The sequence below is a fragment of the Oncorhynchus clarkii genome, chromosome 19 (assembly GCF_045791955.1).
Source record: "Oncorhynchus clarkii lewisi isolate Uvic-CL-2024 chromosome 19, UVic_Ocla_1.0, whole genome shotgun sequence".
Classification (NCBI taxonomy): Eukaryota; Metazoa; Chordata; class Actinopteri; order Salmoniformes; family Salmonidae; genus Oncorhynchus; species Oncorhynchus clarkii.
In genome coordinates, this window is record NC_092165.1 from 28,661,258 (window position 1) to 28,675,534 (window position 14,277).

The 14,277-nt window shown below is 40.9% G+C and overlaps 1 protein-coding gene across 16 annotated transcripts in view; it reads left to right on the top strand.

Moving 5' to 3' along the window:
- Positions 1–14,277, top strand: part of LOC139375010 (gephyrin-like) — a 127,835-nt gene that overhangs the window by 23,854 nt on the left and 89,704 nt on the right. Inside the window, exon 1 of one of the 16 annotated variants that reach the window (XM_071116353.1) lies at positions 9,367–9,594. The exons of 13 other annotated variants lie outside the window; for them this stretch is intronic. In XM_071116353.1, coding sequence (XP_070972454.1) covers positions 9,453–9,594 — 142 coding nt within the window. In that variant the 5' untranslated portion in view covers positions 9,367–9,452. Of the gene's footprint in view, positions 1–9,366; positions 9,595–14,277 lie in introns of those variants that run through there. 2 more of the 16 variants (XM_071116367.1, XM_071116360.1) reach the window with 2 other exon arrangements.

Here is a 14,277-nt window from a genome sequence, read left to right on the forward strand (position 1 = left end):
ATCTTATATTCTTGTCATGAGTAGCAGGAAGTTGAAATTGGGCACACTATTTATCCCAAAGTGAAAATGCTGTCCCCTTCCCCTATACCTTTAAGAAGCAGTGCAGCTTGGTTGGGTTGTGTTTCGGAGGACGCATGGCTTTCGACCTTCGTCTCTCCTGAGCCCGTACGGGACAAGATAGTAACTACTAACAATTGGATACCATGAAATTGGGGAGATTTTGTTGTTGTTGTCATATCGGTGCATCACCTAAGTACGGAACATAACAAACAATTTAGTACCAAACTTTTTTTGGTAGGGGGGTTGAAAAAGCACCTAAGTATCGGTATACCGTGCAACACTAGTCCAGAGAGGGTGAAATGTGGGCTCATAAAGGTAGATTTATTTTGTATTTTTGTGGACAGTTAGTCTTTGTCTCTTCTTTCTATGTCTCTCTCCCCCTTCTCTCTTTTCATTCTATCCCTTTCTTTTACTCTCTAGCACTGCTTGTCTGTCATGCTCAGATTCTTTTTTCACCCTCTCTAGCTTGGTGTGCGTGAGAGAGAGTAGAAAGGGGGACAAGCGGGGGTGGAGTGAGAGGGCTCAGCTCAAACAGCTGTACTGTTAATCCAGGTAAAGCGAGGGAGATAGATTACATCTGTTAACTCTGACCTCTCCTGCCCTGAACACACAGAACACCATCCTTGGAGAGAGGTAGCTACTGTCTGTTTTCTCTTGATTCCATCTTCATCATATGTTTGTGTGCGTGTGTTCTGTCAAGTATTGTGTAGGGCCAGGCAGAATAATGAGATGTGTGTAGGTCACACTTTCCTCTCAGCTCTGCATCTCCTGAATCCAGCTGCAGCAGCACAGCTGTAGCCTCCTTTGTCAGGGGACCTGTCCTGATCCAATCATATAGTGCCTACCGTTCTAAATAAAGACACACACTATACTAGGGTTGGGCGATATTGGCAAAATATCAAATTTTTTACGGTATTTGAATAATAAAAATATCTAAATATCGTTTATCAGTAGTTTATGACCCTAGGGTGGCAACAACCTACATTTAGAAGGTATTTCAAAGGGTCTTTCTCCACTCTGATTGTTTTGTTGTTCAATCCAACTTCAACCCAAAATAATTTACAGCATTTTCACCCGTTTCTGCATTTCCTGCATTCGTGTTATAATTCCGACGCGGTTCCACGTAGTGCTGCATGATATGGGCAAGAATTCGAGGCCTAATTAATTGGTGAACTGTTGGGATCGATCATGGAAATAGAATGATTATTCTAATTCTATAGTTGGAATATAGTGTGCAACATTTTGAATACATTGTTGTTTGACATGACAACGAATGAAAAGCCAGGGTGGAATTATTGTGACCGGGTAGGAGTCAGTATTTCACACGGGATCCAAATTAGATGTTACATTACATGTTTTGTTAGTGCTTGCTAACTATGCTAGCTATGTTCATGCTTCACCTATTCCTTTCTGATTTAAGAGATACCTTTGCACAAACAACATGCTGATCTAGGCCTACACCAGCACTAGTATCAGGCCAGGGATGTTGCTATGCCTAAAATATTCATTAGCCCCCCTAAAATAGATCAATATATCAGTCCATATATTTTCTGTGATTTCTCTTTTTTTCGTCAACTGTTCCATCGCATCTTAAATGCCTTACCGGGCGGACACTAGGACCTGGGAGGAGGCTGCTGGTGCATGCGTTAGTGACTGTTACTTTCTTCAGCAAAAGATGGCTGACAAAAATACTAGGATGGAAGCAAATGTAAGTGATTATAATATCATAATGAATCATGCAGAAAATATACAGTTGACTGGAATATGTTAGTTAATATAGAGACCAATGAATTATGCATATTTTTATCATAAAGTTAATTTATTATAATTGTGATTCAGCAAGCTAGCTGACTAGCTAACATTAGCCTGCTAGCTTTATGATTTATGGGTGTCGTGACATAAGTATGAAATTGTAATTCTGGTTGTTTAATGTTTTAGGGACTCCTGAAACAACCAGCAAACCAGGCTGTCGTCTTGTGAAACAGTAGACATAAAGAATCTATCTAGCTAAAGCATTTACTGGAAATTGAATGTACAATTTTGTAAGCTTGCCTTGCTGATATTTGCCATGCATTGCAGATAGATGAAATAACATAACTAGATATGTTCTTGCTTATTGTGCAGTGGAGGATAAAAAATACCTGTATGCCTATGGATGTGTAGCTATCTAGCCGATCTGTGTATCGACCCAAAAGTTTGGTATACATATTAGTTCAGAACCTAGCTATGAACCTCAGCTATCATAGCCAGTTGTATCAACTTCAAAACAGTCTGAATTACATTAATGAAGCCTATGGATTGAGTAGAATATAAAATAACTTAGTGCCAAAGATGCAAGCCAAAGATGCAAGATGCAAGATACATGTAGTTATTACCATGCATGAGATCCCCACATTGTGGCCTGTACATTTAATATATTCACTGATCATGTACTCTACCTTGGCAAATAAAGGTGCAGTTCAGGTATGAATGTCTTGGAGATTATTTTTCAGTCATATCCATTACCAGGAATTTCAAATTCCAGTCTTTGAATGATGCTGTGTCTGCATGTATGTATTACACTTCAACAGTGTTTACCAATCTTGGTTCTGGAACATCAATGGTTATACATTGTAACTAATAGACTAGAAACATGATTTAACTAGTTAAAGGCTGATTTGTAATTCATATATACAGAAATAACATTTAAACCCCCCCCCCCCCCAGTACACTACACTTCCTATGCACCGTGTAAATACTCTAAAACCGGTTCATCTCAATATCTAATGCCCTTCATCTGCATTGATCTGAAACAGGATAGGTGTAGTATTTCATCCAGTAGAGAATGTGAAATGGTTTATTGAAAGAAGTTCATTATCCAAGTGTTTACATGCATTATAAATACAAGTTCAATCTGTACTTCAATGCACATCTGTTGTGCATTTATAACAATTTATGACAATTGTTAGTCATCATAATAATCAGGAGGTGAAATGCAAAACTGACCTTGGATCATTAACTGTGGGACTACAGCATCTCTATTTCAATGTAAAGCATCTCTTTAATAATACTTCCTGTTGACCTCACCAAGTGACCTCTCACCTCTGATCATGCTGTGTCCTCTATGTAGCCAGTTCACCGACACAGCTGATATAACCTAGAGGATTTAGGGAGAAGAGGAGAGTGGGATGAAGTGAAGGGGAGAGAGACTTATTGAGAAAATAAGGTAGTTAAAGAGATGGTGTTCAACAGGAATCTGTGTGTGGCCTCACCTGGTGTCCACACTAAGTGGCTGCAGAGTACTTTATACTGAAAAACATGAATGGGCAAACAATATAGCTTAGTTCTAGAAATAATGAAGTGTCTTACTATTCTCCATGGTTGGCCCTCTTGCCTATTCTTTGAAGGTGGAAGGTGCCACAGTTATACACCTGAGCCTGCTTACTGCACAACACAATCCATCAATCAGATTGATACATGAGCGTGTGGGTAATAGGGTGTCTAATTGTTCTACATTATTTTCAATATGGGTGTATTTAAAATAGCCTGTTTTTGTACAGACATAACACCCTTACCTAAACAGCACCCTCACCTGAGAAGTAGAAATCAAGGGAAAGAAACTAGGAATTGAGTAACTGCAGTTGACATAGCTAAGTAAATGGAACAATACTCTTATTGCAATATGAAGTGCTCTTAAGAGCCTTTGGTTGTGCATAGTGTAGTCTATGGTGTTGCCAGGGAACAGCGCCCTCTTTGAAGAAGTAGGAGGTGAAGATCTCCTGCACATGGATTGCCTCTCTTGCTGCGTTGTTGGACCCCAACCTTGAAACATCCTGCAGAGCAGCAGACTTCTCCTCTGGCACACGGCGCGAGCTGCAGATCCCCTCCTGGTCCTCGTGTCCATCCTCATGAAGTTATGCAGGACATAGGTAGCCTTCACCCACCTGAATTCCTTCAGGAGGCAGTCCCAGATGGCTCTGGTCACCCAACCTTGCAGTGCCCTACACATTAACTGTAGGCAATCATTTTGAAGGAATCTCCAGTTACAAGGTATCTGTAGGAATATGGAAGAGAATGTATTTATTAGACTTTTACATCACCAGGTCATTGTGGATTACTAAAGTATAATATCCCTTATAACGAATCATGATAACATTGGATTGATTGACGCACGTGCATGTGACAACAGCAGGATCATGTTAAGGATAGCATCACAAATGAATACATAAATACCACTCAAAGCTTGATGAGTTGATCATTTGAATCAGCTGTGCAGCGCTATGGCAAAAACAAAAATGTGCACCTCTGAGTCCCCAGGACTGAGAACCACTGCTCTTCATTGGGACCTCTTCATATGTAGACAGGCTTTCATATAATAAAGTAATTTTCTTGATAGGTTTTCTGTCCTCAGATAAAGAGAGCTAGTCAAATTGCACCACACTGAATATTATGTTATTATTATCTCCATCCTCATTTCTAGGTACTGGAACTACACAAGTATCTGCCCTATCCAGAATAGCCTACTCTCACTTTGACAGTTGAGGCTGCTATCCTTTCACCCTCCATAGCTAGCGACCTACAAATGCATTTGGAGTTTTTTTTTTTTACAGTGATAAGTACATCAAGATAGCTAGCTAATATGAAGTTAGCTAGCTAAGGGAATTAAATATCACCAGCTACTATCTATACAGTATGTGAAGTTGGCTAGATGGCTAGCTAGCCAACTAGCTAGCTCATTTAGCAGCTCATTTGAGTTAGCCTGCACTGTAGCTAGTTAGCTCATAATGCATCGTTTTTTAAAAACGTTTTCAAAATCTATTTACTTACCTGAATAGGTTCACCCAGCCATGTGGACAATTGGAAACAGGGCAGCAAAGTTTGTCACCAGAGCGTTTAGAGGATATTACTATTGAACTATGTACCCATTTAATAATGAATAGCAAATTTGATATGGTGATTTCTTGACGCACAATCGAATGTGCTGCTATATGCTGCCAGCACGCCCACAAGTGAGTCTCAATAGGCCTAAGCGGCACGCGGCAATTTACCGCTATCTCGTGTAACATGCACCATTAGGCCTACTTGTAGCTAACATTTTGGTTAACGTTAGCTACTTCTGTGGCTTGAGACTGCTAGCTAACAGTAAACGGACAGGAGGGAGTATGCCAGACCCCCCCTAAAAGAGGCTTAGCCCCCCTATTCCTGAATCTCTAGTGACGTTCCTGTATCAGGCTATACGTTTGCTCCGACACATTGTACATTTCGCTAGCTAACCAGCCAGAATTAGCGATTAGCATTATCGGAAAACACTTTTAGCCACAACTTGTAAGAATATATATACATACACACACACACACACACACACACACACACACACACACACACACAAACTACAAGTGTAATTATATGACACTTGTGGATTTATATTGAGTAGCAAAGTGGAAATCAGCATTGTTGTCACCAACATCTTGTTGCATCTGAACATGCAGACAGTCAATGACAGAGTGAATGGCACAGCAAGCAGTGTTGCCAACAATTTTTCAGTGAGAATCGCTATTGTCTCCCTTATTTGTGGCTAGATTATGTTTTGCCTTTGCCGCGACTACACCACAGCACCAATTTGCATTGCTGTGGCACAGCTGCACCCCCTATCCTTGTGCTTCTCTGCCTGTGTGGGCCGTTACTGTGACTTCTGTTAGACAGCTTCTCCCACTCTTGTTTGCGGCAGAATTGAGTGGGAAAAGTTGCAAAATGCTATCAAAACGATAGAAACTCCTCAAAGGTAGCCTGAAAAGTATCTGAATTTGTCGCTAGACTCTTACCAATAAAAGTCACTGAAGAGGCCTGAAAACTCGCTAAATATAGCGACAAAGTTGCTAATTGGCAACACTGACAGCAAGTGCTCAAGTGACGGCAGGAGATATTACGGGCATGTATTACATTTAACCTTTGACTGCAGTGGGCTAAATCAGGGTCACACAGAGTATTTCTTGGTAGTCTTAAACAAATCTACTTTGAAAAGAAAAGTATACACCTCACACACATGGTTATGGGCTTAAAAAAGAAGACCACTGTACCATATCAAATATAGAGTTGAAATGTATTACATTGTGAGTTTGCATCCCAATATTACACTTTATATACATCACAGAATGCTGAAATATAACACAGCTGTTTGACATAGAAACACAGGATTTTCTGATTTTTACACTTTATTTTATTAATTGTAAAATTATGAAGAACATTGATAACATGTGCCATGAGGCCACTAGGTCAATTGACAGCAGGAAAGGGCTACCAAACCAAACATTGAAATACCATTATAGAAGGTAAAGTAAAAACTCTAACCGAACGGTCATCTGTGTGTGTGTGTGTGTGTGTGTGTGTGTGTGTGTGTGTGTGTGTGTGTGTGTGTGTGTGTGTGTGTGTGTGTGTGTGTGTGTGTGTGTGTGTGTGTGTGTGTGTGTGTGTGTGTGGACAAATATGATGTACCGTCCAGCCCTAACCCGCACGCAACACACAACCCCACAAAAACTGACACATACAGACACACAGTTCGATTCACACAACTGCACTCACTCAAATGTACACAGACCTCATACTGTCACACTTTTATTCAGTCATTCACTCATCCAAGCAGAAGTGACACATGACATTAATATAGTAATAGACTGATATACATAGTCTGTGTCCCAAATGGTACTCTATTCCCGATTGTAGTGCACTATGTAGGACGAGAGTGCCATTTGGGACGCAGAATTACGTTCAGCTTCTTCTATGGATGAGATCATCAGATTATATTGAGTAGAGATGACATTAGAATATGTATCCTTTGGCATTTTGCCATCTGCAGGTCAGCACATGCAGTGTATTGGAGGTATGACATTGACATGTCTTTCAACCTGTTTAGTGAGGCAGAGTTACAGGCTTGACATGTCGTCATCAGCCTTTTTTACAAAGAGACTGTAAGGGGCAGACAGGTTTTTTTTGCAATCTGCAAGGCATAGAGTAAGTATTTGATAGTGACATGCCTTGTCTTTTAGCTTGTTTAGTACGGCAGAGTTACAGGAATGACATGCTATCAGCCTGTTTAGTGCGGCATTTATGGGAATGTAACAACTGTATGTAGCCTATCCCTCAGACTTTTGCTATCTGCAGGGCAGGCAGGCCATTTATGTATGGATATACAGTACCAGTCAAAAGTTTGGACACACTTTCTCATTCCAAGGTTTTTCTTAATTTTACTATTTTCTACATTGTAGAATAATAGCGACGACAACAAAACTATGAATTAACACATATGGAATCATGTAGTAACCAAAAAAGTGTTAAACAAATCCAAATATATTTTATATTTGAGATTCTTCAAATAGCCACCCTTTGCCTTGATGACAGCTTTGCACACTTGGCATTCTTTGAACCTGCTTCAAGAGGTAGTCACCTGGAATGCATTTCAATTAACAGGTGTGCCTTCTTAAAAGTTAATTTGTGGAATTTCTTTCCTTCTTAATGCGTTTGAGCCAATCAGTTGTGTTGTGACAAGGTAGGGTTGGTATACAGAAGATAGCCCTATTTGGTAGAAGACCAAGTCCATATTATGGCAAGAACAGCTCAAATAACCAAAGAGAAATGACAGTCCATCATTACTTTAACCTCTCTGGGATATGTGGGACAGTGGCCAACATCCAGTGAAAATGCAGAGTGCCAAATTCAAATAAATTACATTTTTTTTTTAACTTTGATGAAATCACACATTCAATATACCAAATTAAAGCTACACTTGTTGTGAATCCAGCCAACGTGTCAGATTTCAAAAATGCTTTATGGCAAAAGCAAACAATGCTATTATCTGAGGATAGCACCCCAGTAAACAAAGAGAGAAAAGCATATTTTAACCCTGCAGGCGCGACACAAAACGCAGAAATAAAAATATAATTAATGTCTTACCTTTGACGAGCTTCTTCTGTTGGCACTCCAATATGTCCCATAAACATCACAAATGGTCCTTTTGTTCGATTAATTCCGTCGATATATATATCCAAAATATCCATTTATTTGGCGTGTTTGATCCCAAAAAACACAGGTTCCAACTTGCGCCACGTGACTACAAAATATCTCAAAAGTTACCTGTAAGCATTGTCCAAACATTTCAAACTACTGTTGTAATACAACTTTAGGTATTTTTTTACGTAAATAATCAATAAAATTGAAGACGGGATATACTGTGTTCAATACCGGAGGAAAACAGTGGAGCGTGCTTTCAGGTTGCGCGCCTCTAACAAAGAGTACACTAGACTCGAGCCTCATTCTGAACAGTGTTACTTCTTCATTTCTCAAAGGAAAAACCTCAACCGATTTCTAAAGACTGTTGACATCCAGTGGAAGCGATAGGAACTGCAGGAAAGTTGATTAGAAATCTGGATTCCCAATGAACACCCATTGAAAAGAGTGACCCTCCCCCCCAAAAAATCTGAACGGTTTGTCCTCGGGGTTTCGCCTGCCAAATAAGTTCTGTTGTACTCACAGACATGATTCAAACCGTTTTAGAAACTTCAGAGTGTATTCTATCCAAATCTACTAATATGCAAATCTTAGCTTCTGGGTCTGAGTAGCAGGCTGTTTACTTTGGATACGCTTTTCATCTGGAGGTGAAACTACTGCCCCCGTCCCAAAGAAGTTAAGACATGAAGGTCAGTCAATGCAGAAAATGTCAAGAACTTTGAAAGTTTCTTCAAGTGCAAAAACCATCAAGCGCTATGATGAAACTGGCTCTCATGAGGACCGCCACAGGAACGGAAGACCCAGAGTTACTTCTGCTGCAGAGGATGAGCTCATTAGTTACCAGCGTCAGAAATTGCAGCCCAAATAACTGCTTCACAGAGTTCAAGTAACAGACACATCTCAACATCAACTGTTCAGAGGAGAACGTGTGAATCAGGCCTTCATGGTCAAATTGCTGCAAATCAGGCACTACTAAAGGACACCAATAATAAAAAGAGACTTGCTTGGGCCAAGAAACATGAGCAATTGACATTAGACCGTTGGAAATCTGTCCTTTTGGTCTTATGAGTCCAAATTGGAGATTTTTGGTTCCTACCGACATGTCTTTGTGAGACGCAGAGTAGGTGAACGGATGATCTCCGCATGTGTGGTTCTCACCATGAAGCATGGAGGAGGATGTGTAATGGTGTGGGGGTGCTTTGCTAGTGACACTGCCAGTGATTTATTTAGAATTCAAGGCACACTTTACCAGCATGGCTACCACAGCATTCTGCAGCAATACGCCATCCCATCTGGTTTGCACTTAGTCCCACTATAATTTTGTTTTTCAACAGCATAATGACCCCAAACACACCCCCAGGCTGTGTAAGGGCTTTTTGACCAAGAAGGAGATTGATGGAGTGCTGCATCAGATGACCTGGCTGCCACAATCCCCTGACCTCAACCCAATTGAGATGGTTTGGGATGAGTCGGACCGCCGAGTGAAGGAAAAGCAGCCAACAAGTACTCCGCATATGTGGGAACTCCTTCAAGACTGTTGGAAAAGCATTCCAGGTGAAGCTGGTTGAGAGAATGCCAAGAGTGTGCAAAGTTGCCAACAAGGCAAAGGGTGGCTACTTGGAAGAATCTCAAATATAAAATATATTTTGATTTGTTTAACACAATTTTCTTGGTTACCACATGATTCCAAAAGGGTTATTTCATAGTTTTGATGTCTTCACTATTATTCTACAATGTAGAACATAGTAAAAATAAAGGAAACCCCCTTGAATGAGTAAGTGTGTCCAAACTTTTGACTGGTACTGTATGTGATGTGACCGTGGCATCTCTTAGTCTGTTTAGTCTTTATTGCAGCAGTAACGGGAATGACAGGATGTCATCAGCCTGTTCAGTGTGGCAGAGTCATGGGACTGACAGCCTGTTTAGTGCGGCAGCTGAGTTACAGGAATTACATGCAATGGGAATGACATCCTGTTTACTGAGCGACGGTAAACAGCAGTGACTGTAGTTGTCAGCCTGTTAAGAACAGGGTTACAGCAATGACAGTGTATCCATCCACAGCAGGACAACAGCACTGACACGTATGCTTCCCCTAGTAGGCACAATTCAGCGTTTCATCCTATTCCTGGACTTAAAATATCTTTCAAAGGAGAATCTGGGTCCAGGAAACTGTCCCACAGTGCTCCATATCCCATACATAGTGCAGTTGTACATTAGAGATGTAGGCCCAAGGCATTTCATCATGTGCAGTGTTTATGGAAACTGTTTATCCCAGTAGGGCTATAGTGTTGATGTGGTGTAGGATTGTTATGATAATGACATGCCCCCCTCCCGTGTCCACAGTAATTGTGTATTATTATTATTATTATTATTATTATTATTATTATTATTATTATTATAATAGTAATAATGTGTTTGTCCAGTAGGCCCAGCCAACGACGGAGGTCATTAGTGTGAAGGCTTTTGGGTAATTACTGCGTGTGCGCCACAGGGGAATTGAAGAGAGTGTGTGCATTTACAGGAGCAGGCAGCCAGTGGAAGGACTTTCGTCACTCCCCTCTTTAAATCAAAATTTCTCTGTTGCTCCCCTCATTCTCATCCTGCTCACTCCTCTTCTCCTTCTCCCCTCATTCTCATCCCATTTAATCCTCTCCTTTTGGGTAATGCCACATGAAACCAGGACAAACAAATACTCTGTTGGTGATTTTCACAAAATTGTATCCCATAGAATGAATGGTCCTTTGGAGGAAGGATTTGTAACATATTTTTGACATTTGTATCTTTAAGCATAACTGAGAAATAATGAATCGGAGTTGGTACATTTATGACTTTAAAAAAAAGACTTATGTTTCCTCTAATTGCTACAAAGCAAAAATGTGTGCCATATGAAGATTTACCGCTTGCTCTGTAATATGAGTAGTATTTAAATAACAATTTTCAAACATTAATTTATGAAAATTGACAAGTGTAAACATAGAATATATATATATATATATATTTAAAAATAGGCACATTTTTCTATATGTTGTTGGACATGACAATCTATGGTCATAAATATATCTTAACTAGCTAGGCAAGTCAGATTAGAACAAATTCTTATTTTCAATGACGGCCTAGGTACAGTGAGTTAACTGCCTTGTTCACGGGCAGAACAACAGATTTTTACCTTGTCAGCTCGGGGATTCGATCTTGCAACCTTGTGGTTACAAGTCCATCGCTCTAACCACTTGGCTACCTGCCGCCCAATATCAAGTTTCCAGAGTAGGATCTCTGCTTTTTTCAAAATTAGGATCCAATTTGTAAGCATTACCAACAACCTCCTGGTAATTTACAGGATGTGCAACCATACAAGTAAAAGGAGCGCAGTGATTGGTTACATTGCCTACTATGCCAATTTCTCTGTATAAAATGGGCCATAACTTTAAAACTAGCAGAGATCTGACTCTGGAACGACTATTGTGTGTGTGCAGTTGAAGTCGGAAGTTTACATGTGCTTAGGTTGGAGTCATTAAAACTCGTTTTTCAACCACTCCACACATTTTTTTATTTTTTTTATTTAATTTTTAATTTTACCCCTTTTTTTCCCCAATTTCGTGGTATCCAATTGTTGTAGTAGCTACTATCTTGTCTCATTGCTACAACTCCCGTACGGGCTCGGGAGAGACGAAGGCTGAATGTCATGCGTCCTCCGACACACAACCCGTACTGCTTCTTAACACAGCGCGCATCCAACCCGGAAGCCAGCCGCACCAATGTGTCGGAGGCTACACCGTGCACCTGGCAACCTTGGCTAGCGCGCCCTGCGCCCGGCCCGCCACAGGAGTCGCTGGTGCGCGATGAGACAAGGAGATCCCTACCGACCAATCCCTCCCTAACCCGGACGACGATAGGCCAATTGTGCATCGCCCCACGGACCTGCAGTACAGCGCCCTTAACCACTGCGCCACCCGGGAGGCCCCTTCCACACATTTCTTATCATCAAACTATAGTTTTGGCAAATCGGTTAGGACATCTACTTTGGGCATGACACAAGTACTTTTTCCAACAATTGTTTACAGACAGATTAGTTCACTTATAATTCACTGTATCACAATTCCAGTGGGTCAGAAGTTTACATACACTAAGTTGACTGTGCCTTTTAAACAGCTTGGAAAATTCCAGAAGAAGATGTCATGTTTCTCTTAACCCATGAAATTTGGGGTACCGTTTGTCACTCCTTTGGAGCTTCTGATAGGCTAATTGACATCATTTGAGTGAATTGGAGGTGTACCTGTGGATGTATTTCAAGGCTACCTTCAAACTCAGTGCCTCTTTGCTTGACATCATGGGAAAATCTAAAGAAATCAGCCAAGACCTCAGAAAAAGAATTGTAGACCTCCACAAGTCTGGTTGATCCTTGGGAGCAATTTCCAAACGCCTGAAGGTACCACGTTCATCTGTACAAACAATAGTACGCAAGTATAAACACCACGGGACCACACAGCCGTCATACCGCTCAGGAAGGAGATGTGTTCTGTCTCCTAGAGATGAATGTACTTTGGTGCGAAAAGTGCAAATCAATCCCAGAACAACAGCAAACAACATCAAAGGAAGATGCTGGAGGAAACGGGTACAAAAGTATCTGTAACCTGAAAGGCTGCTCAGCAAGGAAGAAGCCACTGCTGTAAAACATGAGGACAAAGATCATACTTTTTTGAGAAATGTCCTCTGGTCTGATGAAACAAAAGTAGAACTGTTTGCCCATAATGACCATTGTTATGTTTGGAGGGTCTTCCAATTGGACAATGACTCCAAGCATATTTCCAAAGCTGTGGCAAAATGGCTTAAAGACAACAAAATCAAGGTATTGGAGTGGCCATCGCAAAGCCCTGACCTCAATCCCATAGAAAATGTGTGGGCAGAACTGGAAAAGCGTGTGCGAGCAAGGAGGCCTACAAACCTGACTCAGTTACATCAGCTCTGTCAGGCGGAATGGGCCAAAATTCACCCAACTTATTGTGGGAAGCTTGTGGAAGGCTACCCAAAAAGTTTGACCCAAGTTATACAATTTAAAGGCAATGCTACCAAATACTAATTGAGTGTATGTAAACTTCTCACCCACTGGGAATGTGATGAAAGAAATAAAAGCTTAAATAAATCTCTCTACTATTATTTGGACATTTCACATTATTTAAAGTAGTGATCCTAACTGACCTACTGGGATAAAATGTCAGGAATTGTGAAAAACTGAGTTTAAATGTTTTTGGCTAAGGTGTATGTAATTGTTCTACACTGACGAGTCGCGGTTTTGTCTCACCAGGGGTGATGGTCCGATTCGCGTTTATCGTCGAAGGAATGCGCGTTATACCGAGGCCTGTACTCTGAAGCGGAATCGATTTGGAGGTGGAAGGTCCGTCATGGTCTGGGGCGGTGTGTCACAGCATCATCGGACTGAGCTTGTTGTTATTGCAGGCAATCTCAACACTGTGCGTTACAGGGAAGGCATCCTCGTCCCTCATGTGGTACCCTTTCTGCAGGCTCATCCTGACATGACAATGCCACCAGCCATGCTGCTCGTTCTGTGCGTGATTTCCTGCAAGACATAAATGTCAGTGTTCTGACATGGCCAGCGAACGGCCCGGATCTCAATCCCATTCAGCACGTCTGGGACCTGTTTGCTCGGAGGGTGAGGCTAGGGCCATTCCCCCCAGAAATGTCCTGGAGCCTTGGTGGAAGAGCAGGGTAACATCTCACAGCAAGAACGGGCTAATCTGGTGCCATGAGGAAGAGATGCCCTGCAGTACTTAATGCAGCTGGTGGCCACACCAGATACTGACTGTTAATTTAATTTAATTTTTAATCTAACATTATTCCATTTCTGTTAGTCACATGTCTGTGGAACTTGTTCAGTTTAGTTCTACCATTTAAAAAGTTTGGGGACACTTAGAAATGTCCTTGTTATTGAAAGAAAAGAAGAAAAAAAACCCGTTGTCCATTAAAATAATATCAAATTGCTCAGAAATACAGTGTTCATGTTGTAAATTACTATTGTAGTTTTAAATGGAATATCTACATAGGCGTACAGAGGCCCATTATCAGCAACCATCACTCCTGTGTTCCAATGCCACATTGTGTTAGCCTTTTTAAAATGATAAACTTGGATTAGCTAATTGATCATTAGAAAAACATTTTGCAATTGTTAGCACAGCTGAAAACTATTGTCCTGATTTTTAAAGAAGCAATTAAACTGGCCTTCTT